The 19,352-nt window shown below is 41.7% G+C and overlaps 1 protein-coding gene across 11 annotated transcripts in view; it reads left to right on the top strand.

Moving 5' to 3' along the window:
• The window catches only part of ZNF827 (zinc finger protein 827), a 168,936-nt gene that overhangs the window by 25,292 nt on the left and 124,292 nt on the right, over positions 1-19,352 (top strand). For all 11 annotated transcript variants that reach the window (XR_013350921.1, XM_077846201.1, XM_077846203.1 and 8 more), the window contains exons 2-3: positions 5,870-6,913; positions 16,813-16,985. Coding sequence is in view for 10 of the 11 variants with exons in the window: in XM_077846201.1 (XP_077702327.1) it covers positions 5,870-6,913; positions 16,813-16,985 (1,217 nt within the window). In the remaining variant the exon portion in view is untranslated. The remainder of the gene's footprint in view (positions 1-5,869; positions 6,914-16,812; positions 16,986-19,352) is intronic.

Here is a 19,352-nt window from a genome sequence, read left to right as displayed (position 1 = left end):
CGCTCCCTGGTGATTATAAGCCGTTGGGCAAGAGACTGCTGAATCCTGAGGCTCGCTGTGGCAAAGAACAGCTCCCGGAACAGCAAATGCTTAGTAAATGTTTGTCGAATCAAGTCCATTATTAGCATTGGTTTTGTTAATAGCTTTTGTATCCAGCTCCTCAAACCACTTTTTTTTACACACCACTTTTGCCTTAAAATGCATGGAAAAGTTGGTTGTACGATTTGAGGTAGGTATGATGGGTATAAGTGATTAATACTGATAAAGATGCGTGACCTTAAAATTCAATATAGACATCTAGCTATAGATGTGTGGTAGCTGGAAAGGAATAAGACTGGGGAGATTTTTAGATGAAAACGAACCAGACAGTTAGCTGGTAAGTACCAGGTGAACACACCTATTATCACAAGAAGGTGTTGACTCTCGGAGGACTGACCAATGAGTTGGCTTCATTCCAGGCAAGTCTGGAATTTAAACCTTGCTCTCTTCAAACCATGCTAGTTCAGAGTTCACGGTGGACCAGCTGGTGGAATGGGTTGTGGGTAGATTTAGAAAACGGGGCTTGGAGATTTCCATCTCCACTCACTTTAACCTCAGCCAAAAGGCCTGAAAACTAATAGGTGTCTCTTTCTCGCATTTTCCCCCCACTTTTCTCTCCCTATCTTTCTGATCAAGGATCTTCTGAGTTGAGTGTCCAATTAAATGCATCTGATTAAAACTGTCAAACCGAAAAGGAAGTGAGTTGGGGGAAAAAAAAAAAACCAAACCTGTAGCAAGAGTTGTGGATAATATCAAGTTACCGATTTTTTGCTTGAGAACTGAATTATAAATAAATGTGTTAGGTAGTGGAATTTTGTTTTGTTTTCCCCAAAGGAGAAATATTCACCACATGGAAACAAAATTTATTCAGCATATTTTCATTCTGTAATTGTACCATTTCTATTCTTAATTCTTTGAGTTTATGATTTAAAGTGAAAAAACACAAAAACAGACTGTTGCGTAAAATTGACAGGAACGAGTGTGAACCTGGCTGTCAGAGACATAGGTTGTTGTAAAATTAGCAATGGAAATAGCTTCCTATTCTGAAGGTTAAAAATAATGTATTTAGAAGGAAGTTATTTACATTGGCCGTTTAGAGGCTTCCCCTGGAGCCTTAGTTAGGAAAGCTGTGAAAGGCACAGTTGCGGCGGGCAGGCCGCGTGTTCGGGCCCCGTGTGAGGCTTGCTCTGCGCTGAGGTGCCCTGATCCTGTGCGGGTGACACGCGGGAAAATGGGGCGGTGTCGCTGCCCAGGGGCTTCTCGAGTTGTGAGAGGGAGTCCAAAGTCAAGCCCAGCTTGTTCTAGAAGTTCGTGGTGTCCAACAAATTAATCCCCTAGATTTCGGGAATGCTTTGTTTTGAGCTTCTCCGGTGAGAGCATCTTTTCTCAGAATGGTGGGCCAAAGGTGCCCGGGGTTCTTGCTCACCCCGCTGAAGGGGTCCCCCCATAACCACACCCGTGTGGCCTGTGAGGACACCTGCTGCTTGCAATCAAATGCGAGGCACAGAGCAGCCCAGCAGGGGGAAGAGACTTAATATTTGCGGGAGAAAATCCTGGTTTGCTGCTGTTTTGTGAACTGAAAGCATATTTGTTTGAGGCTCTGGTGATTGTTCCCCAGCCTCTGCGGGTCTCCACTTCTCCTGCATTCGTTTCTCCAAAAGCTTCCCCGACTTTTCGCGGGACCTCAGGTGATGCCAGAATAATTTCAAAAATGTTTCTTCTCCGGTTTCTGGTCTGGCTCCTCCTAGGCCATGCATTAAAATTATTTGGTGATTTATTACTTGAATGACCTCAGTTTTAGTAGCAGCATCTTCAGAAAAAAATGATTAATAGAGTATTGAGTTTAAAAACATTCTTTTATGAATCCGAGTTTTCTTGTAGTCCAGAAGACAGTGTATCTCAGCGGCGTCTACAAAGACCCAAGTTATTGATGACTGAGAACTACCCAGGTATTTTACAGGATGTAAATTGGTCTGTTTAAGAAATGCTTTGGGGCAGCCCTGGTGGCCCAGCGGTTTAGCACCACTTTCACCCAGGGCATGATCCTGGAGACCCGGGATCGAGTCCCGCATCAGGCTCTCTGCATGGAGCCTGCTTCTCCCTCTGCCTGTATCTCTGCCTCTCTCTCTCTCTCTCTCTGTGTGTCTCTCATGAATAAATAAGTAGAATCTTAAAAAAAAAAAAAAAAGAAAAGAAATGCTTTGTTTGCTTGTTTGGGGCTTCTGTTTTGGCAAGGCTGGGAAAGTTCTCTAAATGTAGATATTAGCTGTTTGTATCATTCAAGAATGTTCGGATCTCCTTACCACTGCTTGATAGGATTAGAACCTGAATTGACAACTTTAGTTTTTGATACACTCGACACCTCAGCACGTTTGGAGGCGGGAATATTCTTGCTCACTGAGGGTGGAAGGGGTAGGAGATTAAGCTTTGCCTTTGGTGCCTTGCCAGTAGATGTGCTGGATTCCTGAGACATGTGAATCAGTTCTTGACCACTGCAACAAAGAAGCTGTAGGGAGGGAATGGGGATATTTGTGTGTGGAAATAATGGATACTGACCTCTTAATGTTGTATCTCAAGATAAGGAGTGAATACTGTCCTTGTCTATGAGACTTCCCTTGCTCATTCCTGTTTCAAGAGAGTGGAAGGATGGATGGATGACTGGGGATGGGAGGGGAGCTGCTCCAAGCTCACTAGAAGTTGCCATTCAGAGGGCATTGGGCAGATATTACAGTGGGGCTTTGCAGAGAAGCATTGGCCAGATGTTGTGAGATTTGGGTTCTTGGTTCCAGCATTAGCAGTTGGTAGTTGTGTCTTTGATCACAGCAAGTAGCATCTCAGAGAACTTAATAGTCTCATAAAATGACAAGCCTGGATGTGTGGTTATGATTTCTTCGCAGTTCTCAAAACACTGATTTTATGTACCTTGTTATCTGACACTGATTATCACATTGGTTCTAGACCACTCTTGACTGTCTAGAGCTACTCTAGTATGACAAAAATATAATCTGAAAGTATTTACTTCTGAATCATTTATTTTCCCATGTTCATTTAGTGAGTGTCAATAAAGATTAGAGAAGGAGACTCTTTGAGGAGATATTCAACTGTTCTTATTGTAGTGATTTTTAAATCTTTTACTTTTCTTACTATGTACAGGATAGTTCCCATGTGATTTTTCTGAAGGATGAGGTATTTAAACTGAAATCAGGAAAGGTGGTTTGCCAAAGGAACTTAAAATTAGCCCTATTGTTGAAATTGATGTTGACTGCTTGGTGTTTGGTAAAAAGCATCTCTTCGAGGAGCCATTGGGGAGATGAGTAGTTCAGGGTCCTGCCGGTTTCAGCAAAGATGAAAAATGTTGAAATCGAGTGGGAAGAAGGAAATGTGGCAAATCACAAGGAACCAGACTGTTTTTAACAGAGAAAATTCAATTTTATCTGCTTTTTTTCAGCAAATTCCATTTGATATTTTACATTTTCTTGATAATTTAATAAAGAATCTCAGGAAGGAGTTGCAGAACTTTAGCTTAGTGAAAGAGAATTTGTCATTTGTGACATTTCTTCTCTAAATAGCATGGGAAGATCAATGTATTAGCTGGTAGCTCATGCATTACTAGTTCTAGCTATTTCTATTCAGAAAAGAAACAGCATGTTATATAGCAAAACTTGGCACAATGGGGAGTTTTGGCTCAATCCTTAAACATTCATTGAACTCTGCTGGGGTCTAGGCACTGTGCTGGGCACAGTGTGGGATGTGTGGATGATAAAACTTGATCTCTGCCTTCAAGGAACACCACCACTTACCTTTTAGAAGACAAGCCAATAGTAGACAGGTAATTTAGAGTGATATAAAATCAATATAAACAAAACGCGGGAATGTGGGCCCTGTATTCAAAAGATGCATGGAATCTGGCTGCTTCTGACCACTGGCAGTTGCCTTGAGCTGAGCCAGTCATCCTTCACTAGGGTTCCAGCCTGGTAGCTGGTCTCCCTGCTCCCACCCTCGTGTCTGCAGCCTCTTTTCCACACAGCAGCTGGAACAGTGCTTTGAAAATGTAAGTCACATCATATCAAAGCCCTCTGGTAGTTCCCAATTTCACCAGATGCAAAAGACCTTTCATCAGTTTATGGCGTTGTGCTGGTCTGCAGAGCCTTGCTGCCTCACAACACACAGCCCCCCTTACCCTCCCTCTTCCCTCTCTATCTCTAATGTTGTTTCTCTGACTTCCTCTCCTACTGCTCTGACCCTTACTCATTCCACTCTACCCACATTGGCCTCCTTGCTGTGTCACGAACACACCAGACATGTCCCCACATCAGGGATTTTATAGCAACTCCCTCTGTGTGGAATGCTGTCCCAGAGGTAGCTGCTTGAACAACTGCTTACTTCTTTCAAGTCTTTGCTCGGATGTCACCACCTCAGTGAAGCTCCATTCTGACCATGGTATTAAGATTGCAACTCCCCTCCTACCCATTACCCCTCAAACCTCCTTGTCCTGCTTTACATCTTTTTCCATAGCACTTACCACCCTCTGGCTTACCATATGACTTACTAGTTTTTAAGTATTGTGTGACAAACTATCTACCTTCCCTGAGATGTAAGCTTCAAGAAGGCAGGATCTTGTTTTGTTCACTGTGGTTCAATCTAGAATGATCTAGAACAATGCCTGGTACTTCACAGTTATTTGTTGAATAAGTGAATGAATGAATGAATGAATGAATGAGAAGGAGAATTCCAGGGAGAATCACAAGGAAGAAACTTTTGAGGTAGAAAGTTGAAGGATAGACAATCAGGTTTTCTAGGGAAAGAAAGACATTCCTGATAGAAGGAATATCTTGAGCAAAGGTAGAAAAATGGCAGAGCTCATGGGTACTCTTGGAATGGCAGGGAGTCCTAAGTGAGCAGTGCTTAGGGGGCAGTCAGAGAGGTAGTGGTGGGTAGATAAATTAATGGATGGAAAATAATAAAGGGGACTCTTAGTGGAGTAAAGGGACACGTTCCTAATCATTGCCTGTGACAAGATGGTGGGCATGCTGGTAACTGGAATCCAGGGCTCTCAAAGAAGTAGCATCCATAACATGGGAGATGTTGTCACTTGAAGGAATCAGTAATGTGAATAGTATTTGCTGATGAGGTCTGATTTTTTGTATAGAACCTGTTTGCAAATCAATCACATGCTTCTTATGATTTAAGCTTCCTAACAACTGGGTGAAGTTGTAATATGTAATACCAGGTATTACTTACATTTTTGGATGAACTTTTCAAAAAAATCAGTTGCATCTTCTGTCTAACCAGCTAACCTGACTTGCCTGAGGTTATGGAATCAGAAATTGGGGAAGTAGCTTCCCACTGTCATGTGCCTCACAGACAACATTTTCCCACCCTGCCGGGCCGCCTCTCCAATTCTGATGCAACACTAAAGATATCATGCTGTTTTGTTTTTGTTTTTGTTTTTTACAAAGGAGCAAGCTTCTTTCCATTTCCCCCACCACTGGGAATAGCAGGCTCTTTCTTCATGCAGTTACTTTTTGACCAGATCCATTCCGACCCCTGCCACTTTTCCATTTCAACTTGTCTGGAATAATTATAGAAAGATGAATATGTTTCGCTGGTGGGTGTGTTTTTACCTTTGCCTGTTTAGTATTTTACCTTCTTCCAGGCTTATGCCAAGGCCGTCTGACTCAGCACCTGACATTCTAGTAAGGTGGTTGCTGTCTTTCTTGTGGTTCTTAGGGGAAGGGGAAGAGGAAGCATGTCAACCAGTCCATATGAATGTCTTCAGACTTGTTTGTTGCTCACTGGGGAGTAAACGTGATCTTCTTCATTCCCCCAGATGTTAGTAGGCTGGAGGAGGCGGAGGGAGAACTCAGTGAAGGAGAGCACTGGTATGGAAACTCTTCAGAGACTCCGTCAGAAGCGTCCTATGGAGAAGTCCAGGAGAACTATAAGTTGTCTCTGGAGGACCGGATCCAGGAGCAGTCCACTTCCCCCGACACCTCCTTGGGAAGTGCAACTCCCAGCAGTCACACGTTGGAGCTGGTGGGACTTGACGGTGAGGTCCTGCGAGACTCACTGCAGTGTCAAGACCACCTCTCCCCTGGCGTGTCTTCTTTGTGTGAAGATGACCCCCCAGGCTCCACCAAGCCCTTGAGCAGCAACCTGCGGCGGCTGCTGGAAGCCGGCTCCCTCAAACTCGAGGCCACAGCCACGGCCAATGGCAGAGTGGAGTCCCCGGTAAACGTGGGTTCGAATCTCTCCTTTTCCCCACCATCCCACCATGCCCAGCAGCTCAGTGTTCTTGCCAGGAAGTTGGCTGAGAAGCAGGAACAGAATGACCAATACACTCCAAGTAACCGTTTTATATGGAATCAAGGTAAGTGGTTGTCAAACTCAACCACCACCTGCAGCTTGTCCCCGGACTCCGCCATCTTAAAATTGAAAGCTGCAGCCAATGCTGTTCTGCAGGACAAATCCCTCACCAGGACTGAGGAGACCATGCGATTTGAGTCCTTTCCCTCCCCTTTTAGCTCCCAGTCTGCCAGTTCCACCTTGGCAGCCTTATCCAAGAAAGTCAGTGAGAGAAGCTTGACTCCCGGGCAGGAACACCCGCCTCCGGCCAGCCCCTTCCTCTCCCTGGCTTCCATGACCTCCTCGGCCGCCCTTCTGAAAGAGGTAGCAGCCAGGGCTGCTGGGAGCCTTCTGGCTGAGAAGTCGTCCCTGGTGCCTGAGGACCCTCTACCGCCGCCGCCTTCGGAGAAGAAGCAAGAGAAAGTGACCCCACCGCCTCCACCGCCGCCACCACCGCCACCGCCACAGTCCTTGGAATTATTGTTACTCCCGGTTCCTAAGGGAAGGGTTTCTAAGCCCTCCAATTCAGGTATGGAATCTTTTATTTCAGTCATCCTGTAAGATTTTTTTTTTTTTTTTACTGTAAATTGCAAATGTCTTATTCATCGCTCTATTCGGTTGGGCTCCCCATCTGATCTGTGGCAGGAATAAAAAAGCAGGAGCACCAGAAAATACTCTAAGTAAGCAGTGTCGTGGGCTTTCATGTGTGGGTTACACAAAGACTTCACAAATAGCTTCATTTTTGAAAGGTAATGAATAATCTTGGAGACGTACAGGACTCCTCCCTTTCATATAAATGATCTTTTTTTTTTTTTCTTACCAAGTGCAGGCTAGGTCCATACAAGACATATTTAATGGGAGAAGATCAAAGCATCTTTGTCATGGAGTGCATGGCATCACTGAACATAGGGGGATAGAAAAACCCTGCTGCTTTTGAAACAGTGGACAAGGGGAGAGCCCACCCTCCTGCTGCCTCCCATCACAAATGGACTTTTGTATACAGTAACTACTCTGCCCTAATTTATCACACTATACACTTTTATGTTAGCATTTTTATTATTTTTTTGTGTGTGTGGAATTTAAGCCTTTCCCACTTACCCTGTTCTGTAATTTCTTGTCACATAAGAACTCTAAAGAATATTGTCATTCAGACATAATCAAAGCATTTCCTGCAAATGCTTTTTCTTTTTTTTTTTAATTCAAATCCAATCAGATCCTGAAGGAATGTGCATGTGGAAAATTTGAATCATAAGTTTTTCTTGTGAGGGCAGTCTTTCCAAAGGAGAAGTTGCTTGTCTTATGGAGCCTTGACATTCACAAGTTACTCATCTGAGGGAGAAATTTAGTCACTTGAGTTCTCATGGTGGAAGCATCACTTCTTGTACTGGTTTGTTTTTAAATTGTGTGTATGATAAATTCATGGTACTGGGATGGAGGTACGGAGCTTCAGATGTCTCCCAAGGATATCCTGTCAGATTGGAACAGGATGTAGGCCATGTGTGTCCTCATTGGTATAAACACTGCCATTGTGTCTATCTAGCCAACTTTTGAATATTTGCAGCCACATTGATGAAGAGTGCTTAGAATGGCAAATAATTGAACGATCGCAGCTCACATCAGTTTGACACACTTATGACAAATTTCCATTTAAATTGCTGAGTGGTCTATATGCACTAAACCTAATTATTTTAAAACTTGTGTAAACAGCAGAGTAGAACTAGGAAAATGGATATCTGGAACTTTTATGACTCTAAGTGATCCAAACCAATTCACTCCAGAGTTTCTGAAGTGTCCATAAAATCCTGAAACGTTTATCAATTCTGAGTTTCATGTCTCCTCACTTCTTACCTGCCATCTGGTGAAATAAAGAGAGAAATGGCTAAAATTAGGAAACCAGGAGAAGAGCAAAGGGAGCTAGGTAATTCTGCATTTACCTGCTCCTCATTTATAGAAATCACCCCTCATTTATAGAAATTTCATTTAGGGGTAGCAGAAGAAAGAGAAGTATGACTGTATGTAACATGAAGTTTGATAAATAGTCTCTGTGTCTCGTTATTGAATAGTGTAATTTATGGTGTTTACACTATAAATTCAACTGGACATTGGTTACTTGGAAAAGCTTATACAAAATTAATAAGTGTTAGTCGACTGAAGACTCAGGAAAGAGGTAACTGATAAAACTGTGGCTCCTGAAGGCAAATCGCAGCAGCTTTATCACCGTGAATTGTCTTGGGTGTAGGGAACAATAGCGATGAAGTATAATTTTTTTTTTTTCTTTCAAGTGCTTAGATGCATGTAAAGATGTAAAAGAGGTCATGAACTTCCAGTGCACAGTAGACTTTCTGCCTGTTTCGTTATAGGATATACACCCAAGGGAAAAGATACGTTCCCTTTATGGTTTAAATGCACTTAATTCATGCCACCGTCTCAACGAGCTTCTCAGCAGAATTTTACAGAGACCTACGAACAATCACTTTTTCTTTGCTTTTTCCTGAATTTCTTCTGTTGCCAAAACACTTAATATCTTAGGGGCGCCTGGGTGGCTCAGCTTTTGAGCGTCTGCCTTTGGCTTAGGTCGTGATCCCAGGATCTGGGATTGAGTCCCACATTGGATTCCTTGCAGGGAGCCTGCTTCTCCCTCTGCCTGTGTCTCTGCCTCTCCCCCCCACCCCCGTCTCTTATGAATAAATAAATAAAATCTTAAAAAAAAAACAAAAAAAACCCACTTAATATTTTAATCAATGAATGTTCAAAATGATTAAATTGAAATGGGAGACAAAGGAACTTCTTGGATTGCGTCTCTGCAACTGCCTGCTGGCTGACTGGCACCCGTGGCCCCCTGTTCTCCCCGTGCCTCTGTACACAATCCAAGAGTTGGTGAAGCAGCTCCCTTGATGAGTAATTGTGGTTTAAAAAAAAAAAATCACTCATTTTGTAGAACTCACACAAGAGGGAAGATCGCTGTGAGGATAAACACAAGGGCTCTTGAAATGGACCATCGGAATATGTTCCGTGTGTCCGTGTGGACATATCCTAAATTCAAGTTTGGTTTCTTACCGCATGGGTTGGAAATAGTAGAAAGGGTGGCTCTGTGCCCTTCTCACTTAAAGTGAACATCATCACTTCACAGCATGCTAACTAGATTATGGGTTAAGGAGGAGTTGATGGACTATTTAATTCTGTTATTTATCTTCATATGGTGGAGAGATGATTTGGTTGCTCTTACAGATTTTTTAATCTGAGGAGTGGAAGGAAAGGTGGATCTTCTCCATCTGGCCCCCTCCTCCCCTTTCTACACACTATACTCTTGGTTTCAGGGAAATCCAGGGCTAGATTCAGATGTAATTTGGCTTTACTGAGAAAGCATCGTGAGAATGTCATGAGAGCTGTCACCCATGTTTCTAAACATTTCTCGTCATTATTTTTTTTTCCCTTTACCTTAGAAATAAATCTTCCTTTAACTCAAAACAGATATGTAGGCTGCTTCTGGCAGCAGAGTTAGGGTGTCTGTTGCCTAATAATTTAAACAAACAAGTGATAACCCAACCAAAAATCCTTAAAAATAACTATACACCATCCTTATGTCCAGCAGGTCTTAGCTGTTTCCCAAAATGTTGCAAAAAGGGCATATAAAGTTGATTCTGGAGTTACAAAGAGATATGTGCTAGAAAAGCCAATCTGTATTGAGTAATTTAGACACCAGCATTTCTTTGACCTCCTTTAGGTCAAGGGAAGTCCAAACCATGGGGGAAAAAAAAGTGTCTTTTAGGTCTGACCTTATTCCTCTTTTTTGAACAGGATTCAGTTGTTGCCAGGTCATGGTGTATTTAATTCCTTTAAAGAGTCCACCACTCTGTAGCCTTTCCCCCCTGCAAGAGAGACGTGACACTTGAGGAGGAGGTTTCTTTCATGTGACCCTGCGCCCCAGCACATGCTGCACTTGCTCTGAAAGGGATATCTTGCTATAAAGATAAATGTCACACATTGACTCAATTCTCTTTGAAGCTACTGTTTGTTGCCTCTCAGAATAAAATAAATGGTTTTTATTTTAAAGACAAACTTTCTTGTAAACTGCCACCAAGATTCCTAGGATGCCAGGCTCCTAGTTAAGAGAAATAACAAGGAGAGTTTCAGAAGGAACGTCTGCGAAACATCTTTATTTTACTAAATTTAGGTATGCTTAGAAGCATGTTGGTCCGAAAGATGACTGGATAAAGAAGATGTGGTTTATGTATACAATGGAATATTACTCAGCTATTAGAAATGACAAATACCCACCATTTGCTTCAACGTGGATGGAACTGGAGGGTATTATGCTGAGTGAAGTAAGTCAGTCGGAGAAGGACAAACATTATATGTTCTCATTCATTTGGGGAATATAAATAATAGTGAAAGGGAATATAAAGGAAGGGAGAAGAAATGTGTGGGAAATATCAGAAAGGGAGACAGAACGTAAAGACTGCTAACTCTGGGAAACGAACTAGGGGTGGTAGAAGGGGAGGAGGGCGGGGGGTGGGAGTGAATGGGTGACGGGCACTGGGGGTTATTCTGTATGCTAGTAAATTGAACACCAATAAAAAATAAATTAAAAAAAAAAAGAAAAAAAAAAAAAAGAAGCATGTTGGTCTCATGCAACCGAAGGCTCAGAATATTTCCTGGGTCAATAGATAGATGTTTTCTGGGTACTGTTTTCTTTCATATTTACGTGATGCTATTAAAATTTATTGCAAAGCCATAGAAAGTCCAGAAAGTGAGGCAACCTCTTCCTCTACTCCCATTAGGTCCACGGTTATTATCACTGTAATCTGGGAATGATCACAAGACAGGAACTTGTTTAGAAAATTCACTTTTTAATCAAGATTCAGAACTAGCTGTCACTGACCTCAATTATATTTCCCCAGCCATTTAAACTTAGACTGCCTCTCATCTAGATCTCCAGATATCTACAACCTCTTAGTTTTATTGAATACTTCCCAGTCGTTAAAATATGCATTAGTAACATCAGCGTCAATAATGACAGATAAACCCAGTGATATCCGTTGCTAACATAGGTTCTACACCCTGAAATAGCATTTGAGAGACATGCCCATGAAATTCTATTAAAAGATATAAATTCCGTGTGTATTGTTAGAAAGGAGAATGGTTCCTCCTACGCTGATGTGCCCTGGTGGGTTGGTGGGCCTGGAGTGGAGTTGGGGATGATTTAATGTACAGCCAGGGTCACCAGGCGACTTGAACTCCTTCGATGTGTATAGTAAGACAGTCGGGTGTATATGCAGATACCACCTGCAAACTGCCTGCAAATTAGCTCAATTTTCTGCAAATTGGCACATGGGATCTAACAAGAGAAAGTTTGATTTCAAGGCCTATAAAACAGTTATGTTGGTTTGAAAACTCCTACCTTGAGTTAAAGCAAGTAAGTTAATGAGAGCCTCCTGATTTTTTTTCCCTCAATGATATGTGTTGTTGCTGCTTTGTGGATTTATATATAGACACCAAACCAGAAGTGAAGATATTGGCTCCAATCCCAACCTGCCACTAACTAGCAGAGGGATTTTAAGCCTACACTTCAGTTCAGCTTCCTCATCTATAAACTGAGCTAGTTGGGAATTAGCTCCAAGATTCCTTCCTGTACTAAGGTTCCTTGCTCTTCCTTTCTTATTCTTGAACTCCTGTCCATCAACTCAAGACAAATGTTTGTTTTTTCCCCTAGTTTTCTAATTAACTATCTTGCTTCTTAAAATTCACCATCAAACCTCCCACAAGTTTGTCTCAGCCTTGGGCAGATCTTGTCCATGGTAAATAGTTTAAACACTTACCATTGTACCTTATTATTGGTGTAGTCATACTGTATGCATTTTAAATATCAGCTGCTCCTAATTCATTTTAGAAATAGGTGAGATGTAAGCACATAAACATCTCTCCACACCCATTCATTTGAGACATGTATTGGCGTGCTATGTGAAAAGTATGCACTCTTGGGCTGACAGCCGCTTCCACTGGGACTTGCTGGCAGCTTCCTGTACCTTTTTCTTCCATTTCCAGCACTCATTTCACTTTCTGATACTCTCTTGACCCAGCCCTTTCCAATTACTCTCATTACAGTCCAACACACATTTATTGAATTGTACATCATACCCAGTACTGTTTGGTGCTGGAGATACACAGGTAAAGACCTCTAGCCTTGCCCCAGCCTATTCCTCCTCTGCCCCTTCCTCCCCTTCTGTCTTTCCACCTCTCTCTTTTCCCTGCTGAGCTGAATTTGCCCATCAGAGTTCTGCCTAGGCTGAGCTGGACCCTACCTGCATAGCACAGTGGACTCCTGCCCCTTTATTTTCTCCGGGCTCCTGTGAAAAATCACCATTTGGGGCTAGGCCCCTAGCTATGTATTTTATGTGATGTCAGTTGTTTAAATTTACATCTGCTCTCCTGGTGAGTTTTCCTGCTTTGGAAGGTATGACTAGAGCCTATCATTACTATTATTATTGCAACAGCTACTACCAGTAGCTTCCATTTACTGTGTGACAGGCATTTTGCACACATTTATTATCTCCCTTACTCCAGTAATACTATTGTCTGTAAGGAGAATGTGTTTTCTCCAAAGAAGCAAAGTAGCAACTATTGATGCCCCTGGGTCTGTTAGCATTTGGGGGGATTTCATTTTGTTTGTGGTGATATTAGCCAGCTAGTGATATATTTGGGGGAAATTGTTTATCAGACAGTTGTAAACCGGGTAAAATAATGAATGTTTCAATCCTATTGCCTTATGAATGTGTGGTTAGTCTGAGGAAGTGGTCATATTTCCTTAGGCTCTAAATTTGAGTGAAATTTACAGCTGTCAGTTCCTTGAAAATAGTTTAGCATACGAACTAGAACACATTCTTACTTCCTCCCTTCTCCAAAGTAGTTATCAACATCATATAGATGGGGAGGGCATCCTACTGAAGTATCAAAAAATGTTTAATAAATAAAAATGCAAATGTTAACCAGGGGAGATTAATGGCCAACTTTGAAAATCGATCATTGTATTATGGTTATTTTTATCACTTGGCTTCTGTCTTCTTCCTTTCCTGCCATGATCAGTTAAAAATTTCAAACAGTTCTAATAATGTAGTGCTTTGGCACATATCTTGCCATTAGTTTCTTATCGTTATGAGTATTCTAATTTTTTTTCCCATTCAATCCAAGGACACCCTAATTTGTACATGATTCGTGTGTCTTTTGGTATTAATTAAAACTAAGGAAGCATAGCTCCAAAATAAAATAGATTTATATGAAATGCTAATGTGCAGGATTTAATGTGGTGTGCTCTGTAATACACCCTAGGGGGCCCTGGGTGGGGGGGGATCAGAAAAAGTAAGGAAGGTATTGGTCACATTAAACAAAACAAGGTATCCAGGGGACACTGGCCATGTTCCTTTTGTCTTTGTCCAAATGCCTTTTTATTGCCTTCCTGTGATGTGCCATGAAACCATAGGTCAGTGGAGGACATCTCCATTTTCCTCTCCTGTTCCAGACAGTTCTATAAAATGAGGCAGTTTGCGGGTTAGATATGGGAAAAATGAAGATCAGTGGCAGCCTGTTTGCATGTATCTTTCTTACTATTTTGATGTTCTCACAATCCCAAATAGACATCATTATCATTTTTCCCCCCTCTGGTTTAGAACAGTAATCTCACCTAGAGGCCTGGTTCAGCCTTTTCTCTCAAATCTATTGTTCAATGTGTAGTCTCTGTGATCAAGATACCAGAGTGGAAGAAATGACAATGAAGGATAGAAAATGAGAGCCCAAATTAGGGATAGGACGCCAGGTCAGCAGAGGCAATCAACAAAAGCAGTAGGAAAGCTAAAGTCAGGTTAATTAAAAAAAAAAAAAAAAAAAAAAAGTCATGTTGATAGGCCTCTACAAAGCGTGCTTGTCCTAGAGTGAAAGAGAACCTTCAATCCCACCCCATCCCCCAATTAGAAAAGGAAATGCTTGTGATGGAAGCATCACAAGTAGAGTTTCCAGACTTGAAGGTATATTTTTGGCAGATTCTTTTTCAGGTTGCTTGGTTAAGGTAACCAAGATTGCTTATTATATTCGTGATAGTAAAACAGAATTTTTGGAATACTCTGACTGTATTCCAGAACCTTTCTGGTTCCATCCATGATAAGTGGTCCTTTGCATATAGAGACTCAGTTGATGCCATGAATAAATAATAAGATGATTTTAAAGTTTATACATGAGACTGTATCCTTTTAAAATTATAAAGATAATATGTGCATTAAAAATTTCAGTGTACGTAGAAGAATGTAAAATAAAAACAAGTTTCCCTTTCTGACCCCTTCCTTTTAACCCACAGTTCTTCAAAGGTAACTGCTTAATAGTTTCTTGGGTATGCTTCCAGACCATTTTCCTAGAAATAAAAAGATATCATTTTTTGTTTCATTTATTCATCTCATTCTTTCTACTCCTTATCCTTTTTTGCTCAAGCATTTAAAAGCAAATCCCAGATCTCGTATCCATTTGCCTGTAAGTGTTACCATATATATTATCTCCACCAGAGAAGAACTTAAAAAAATAATAATAACACGGTAACTATTATCACATCTAAGGGGATCGACGTTTGTTTCATGATTTTATAGAACACCTGGGCTACAATCAGTATTCCCTCAGTATCTCGGAAGTGTCTTTTCATAATTGCTTTGTTCAAGTTAGGATCAAAATCCGTTTCACACCTTCTATTTGTTTGATATGTCTCCATAACTGTGTCCCTTTCCCAAGCGCTGTTTCCTTGAAGAGACTGTCATCTGTCCTGTAGAATTGCCCACATTCTGGATTTGGCTGATTTCTGGCCCCTGGGCATGTGGGTTTAATGTGTCGTTGCTATTTTAATCATATTTCTGGTAGCCTTCTAGTTATATAGAGGCTAGATTAAACTTTGTGTAGGAATATTTCATAGGTGGCTTATCAGAAGGCCTGCAATGTCTGTCCCCTTTTTAGGAATGTTAAGCTTAATGAGTGGCTGTAGGTATTGTCAGCTTGATTAATCCTTTATAAAGTTTTCTCTCAACCTTTCACCTCAATGTATTAGCAACAATTGATTCTCGTTTTTTAGAAAACAAAAACAGAATCCACCTAGACGTACAGGCTCAATCTTCTTGCTTTATCCACTAACTGTAATATCTTGGGCAGGTTTCTCTGTCAGCATCTCTAAATCTAGTTCATTTTAAAAAACAGCTTCATCGGGATCCCTGGGTGGCGCAGCGGTTTGGCGCCTGCCTTTGGCCCAGGGTGCGATCCTGGAGACCCGGGATCGAATCCCACGTCGGGCTTCCGGTGCATGGAGCCTGCTTCTCCCTCTGCCTATGTCTCTGCCTCTCTCTCTCTCTCTCTCTGTGTGACTATCATAAATAAAAAAAAAAAGAAAAAAAAAACAGCTTCATCTATTTTATTTTATGAGTGTATTATGACTTAGTTAATCAGTTTGGAAATATTTCTGATCCCTCATGATTAAGAAAGGAAAGTCTGAGTCTTCAACTCTACTTGTTTTTATTTACTATATCCCCAAATTGCAGAAACTACTGTGTTCCTGGGAATATAAATTGATAGACCAGAGGTGTAGCAACACAGTGTCACAACACAGACCCTTTGCTGTGGGGATGGAGGAGGTGAGAGTTATCTTAGCTTTCCTTGGAGGAAGTAGTTGGTTTGTTTGCTTTCCTGAAAAAAATGGAAGCATTTGTGACTGCCTTTTTGTAGCTCTTTCCCAAGTGGGTGGTAGGGCCCAGTGCAGAAGAAAGCAGTGGATCTTATTAGTGACAACCAGAGGGACAAAAAAAAGTAGGTGAAAAACCCTAGCCTTAAGATCCCCTGATGGCCAAACTGGCAGTAGCATTTGCTCAAGATATAACTAAACAAGTCAACAGTAGGATCCTAAAATTTGTCTCCATTGGAGTGGTTTATGATGGCTGTTTGGTTTTCAGTGTGGTGCAATGCGTCATTCCCTGTCCCCTTTGATTTGTCTTTATTTCTTGCTGTTTTCTAAATTTAGGAATTCAGAAATGGCCTCAGGTTTGGAGGTTTCCTTCAGGAAACAAAGCCCCTGACATCAAGCTTTTCTGAGCTGAACTAGGACAAGTCAGGCAAAGCCCCTTTGCAGACACTTTCCTAAGTGTGGGATGGCCTTCAAAGGTGACACTGTCACACAGCAGCCTGGTCAGATTTTGAAAAATGGAACCCACATGGAAGTAATGAGATGAACATGGGTTTCTACTTGAAGAAAAGCTTTAATAAAACTCCCTCATGGATAAAGTCTTGGAATTGCCCAGGAAAAATACCAAATCATTTTTAGTGTTCTTTATATAGTAATGCATGTGAGTGAATGCTGGATGCAGTGTCCCTTTTTGTTTTCCTCAATTTTTCTTTCTTTCTCCCTCTTCCAAGCCTCTGAAGAGGAAAGCGGAAAGCCTTTCCAGTGTCCAATATGTGGTTTGGTTATAAAAAGGAAGAGTTACTGGAAGCGGCACATGGTGATTCACACAGGTTTAAAAAGTCATCAGTGTCCGCTCTGTCCATTCCGGTGTGCTCGCAAGGACAATCTCAAATCCCACATGAAGGTAAGCCAACTGCGGACGGGCCTTACAGAGAGGCAGGCACAGCCCAAGCTCTTGCACATGGCCTGGTGCTGGCGGCTTCTAGACAGGAGAGGGGCCGTGGTGGAGCCTACGGAATGAAGCGCTCATTGATTCCGAGGTCGCGTGCAGCACCAATGAAGCGTGTTGAGGAGGGTCTCCTTTGTGATGCTATTCCTGTCCTTTTACAACCAAGAACTTAAAGGCAAAGACTTTAACAGACATATATGGAGTCCTCCTTTCTGACTGGGGAGCAGCAGCCTACCTTGACCTTGCATGGCATTGCATGTCTGGGGCGCTAGGAGGAAGACTTAGGGAAGAGCAAGGAGCAGGAAAGACCAGTACAGGATGGGCTGCTACACCCCTACCCCAGAGAGGGACTGCCCTCTTCTGCTGTTGTTTTGTTCTCCAGCTTACAAACCCACAGGAACACCCAGAGGCTCCTTAGAGGAGGAGTGAGGACCTTGAAAGACACTGGGCTCTAACTTTCGCCTTGTGTGGGACTTGGGGGACTATTTCTGACAAGACAGGGCCCTCCTGAGGCTGTCCCTGTTTGTGCTGTCCTAATTCCCAGGATCACACTTATCAAACATCTAAGGACATTGTTTTCAATGTCTTATTAAAAACAACTGCATTTCACTCTTAAGTGAGATGGAGAAAACTTAGTCATCTTGAAATCTTTCTGGAGACCCCACTACTAACAAAGATTTTCTCTGAAACTCAAGGAAGAAAATCACTAGATAAAACAGCATGGGCTCTTGAATTTGACAGACTTGTATTTAAATCTTATTGTGCAACTTACTAGCTAAGTGGCCTTGAGCAAATGAACTTTAGGCTCTCAATTTTCTCATCTGTTCAACGAGAACGATAATGTTTATCTCAAAGAGTTATCATTAGTATTTAAGGAGATAATGTTAGCCAAGTATCTGACATCGAAATGTTCAGTAGTGGTTATTTAATTTTGATAACTGTCTTTGAACACCTTGATTTTCCCACCGATATTTTCAATATAGTTTGGCTGTCGACATTGTTTATAACGTTTTTACTTCCCTGCCATAAGAAGCATAGTGTATTTACGTAATTGAGATATTTGCTTTTATACAAAACCCTGGAGCCTAATAATCTGTCTGAATAGATCAGGGATTGTTGTGAATTGTAGCTCGAAAAATGTGTGTTCAGACAGCACCTCTCCTGATTTTAGGAGATAGCTTAGAAAATTAAAAAGAAAAATTAAATCCATGATGTAATTTGTATTCTATCATTTGCCTTTTTCTCCCGGGAGTAGCTTGCCTTTCATCTTCAGAATCCATTGAACCAGGAGTTCTGGTTGGTTGGATTTTACTGAGCCTACTTGGTTTTTCCATTCCCCTCCTCATTCTCTGTCACCTCTTCCCAAAGCAAAATCTCGTATTTTACACCTGCAAAGTGGATTTCATTAGCAGGATGAGCCTTCAAAAGGAATGCCTTTAAAACTAAAATTTGTTTTCGTTACTGTGTCTTACACTGTGTTTAGAAATCAGGTCTGGCAAATTTAAAGCTTCAGTGAGCAGAAAACTTGCATCTAGCCTGACACCTTGTAAGCTTGGTTTCAGCTCAGGGTCACATAAAACAACCTATTTATAAACCCACAGAAAAAAAGATGGGTTTTCAATAGCAGGAACTACTGACCCTGAAACCATAGGGAGATGAGTTGGGTGCCTTGATGATGCAGACGGTCGGCCATGACAGTGTCACAGATGAGAGCGGCCAGGGCTTTGCGGGTCGCAGGGTCTCAGAATGCTTTCAGAACAAATCAATAACCAGTACAATAAAGCAGTTGTGTGAAATTACTACTTTATTCAAACTCATGGTGTCCTAACCTGTTGAGCTACGACTCAAGCTTTTGATAAGGGAAGTGTGAGAAGGGCTCATGCAAGTTTAATTTTATCAAATGGTGTAGTCTTTCTTTCCTCTCTTCTCCACCTCCCGAATGGGCCTTTTTCTTCCTTTAATTAAAGAGTTCATGCTTTTGTTTTGATTTGACATACTCAAATTTTGAGAAATTTTGTCAACAGTCTATATAAGAGTATAATGGCAGTGGTCTTGTCAATAGAGGTCTTCTGCTGCATTCACCAGTGACTAAAACTATGAATAGGTCTTCTAAAACAAAGTCAGCTTATGAAGTGGGGGCAGTGTCGCCTATAGATTAAGATCTCATGCTGCGTGTGGTCAGAAAGACCTCAGTTAGAATCTCAGTTCCACGACTTTTAGTAGTGGTGAGACTTTGGGCTAATCATTTAACCTCTCCCAGCCTTCTTTCCACTCATGGAGATAATCATCCGATCTATCGCCTGGAGTCCAGAGTCGTTATAA

The sequence above is a fragment of the Canis aureus genome, chromosome 13 (genome assembly GCF_053574225.1).
Source record: "Canis aureus isolate CA01 chromosome 13, VMU_Caureus_v.1.0, whole genome shotgun sequence".
Lineage (NCBI taxonomy): Eukaryota > Metazoa > Chordata > Mammalia > Carnivora > Canidae > Canis > Canis aureus.
Note: the sequence above shows the minus strand (reverse complement) of the source record. Positions and strands in the feature narration are given on the sequence as shown.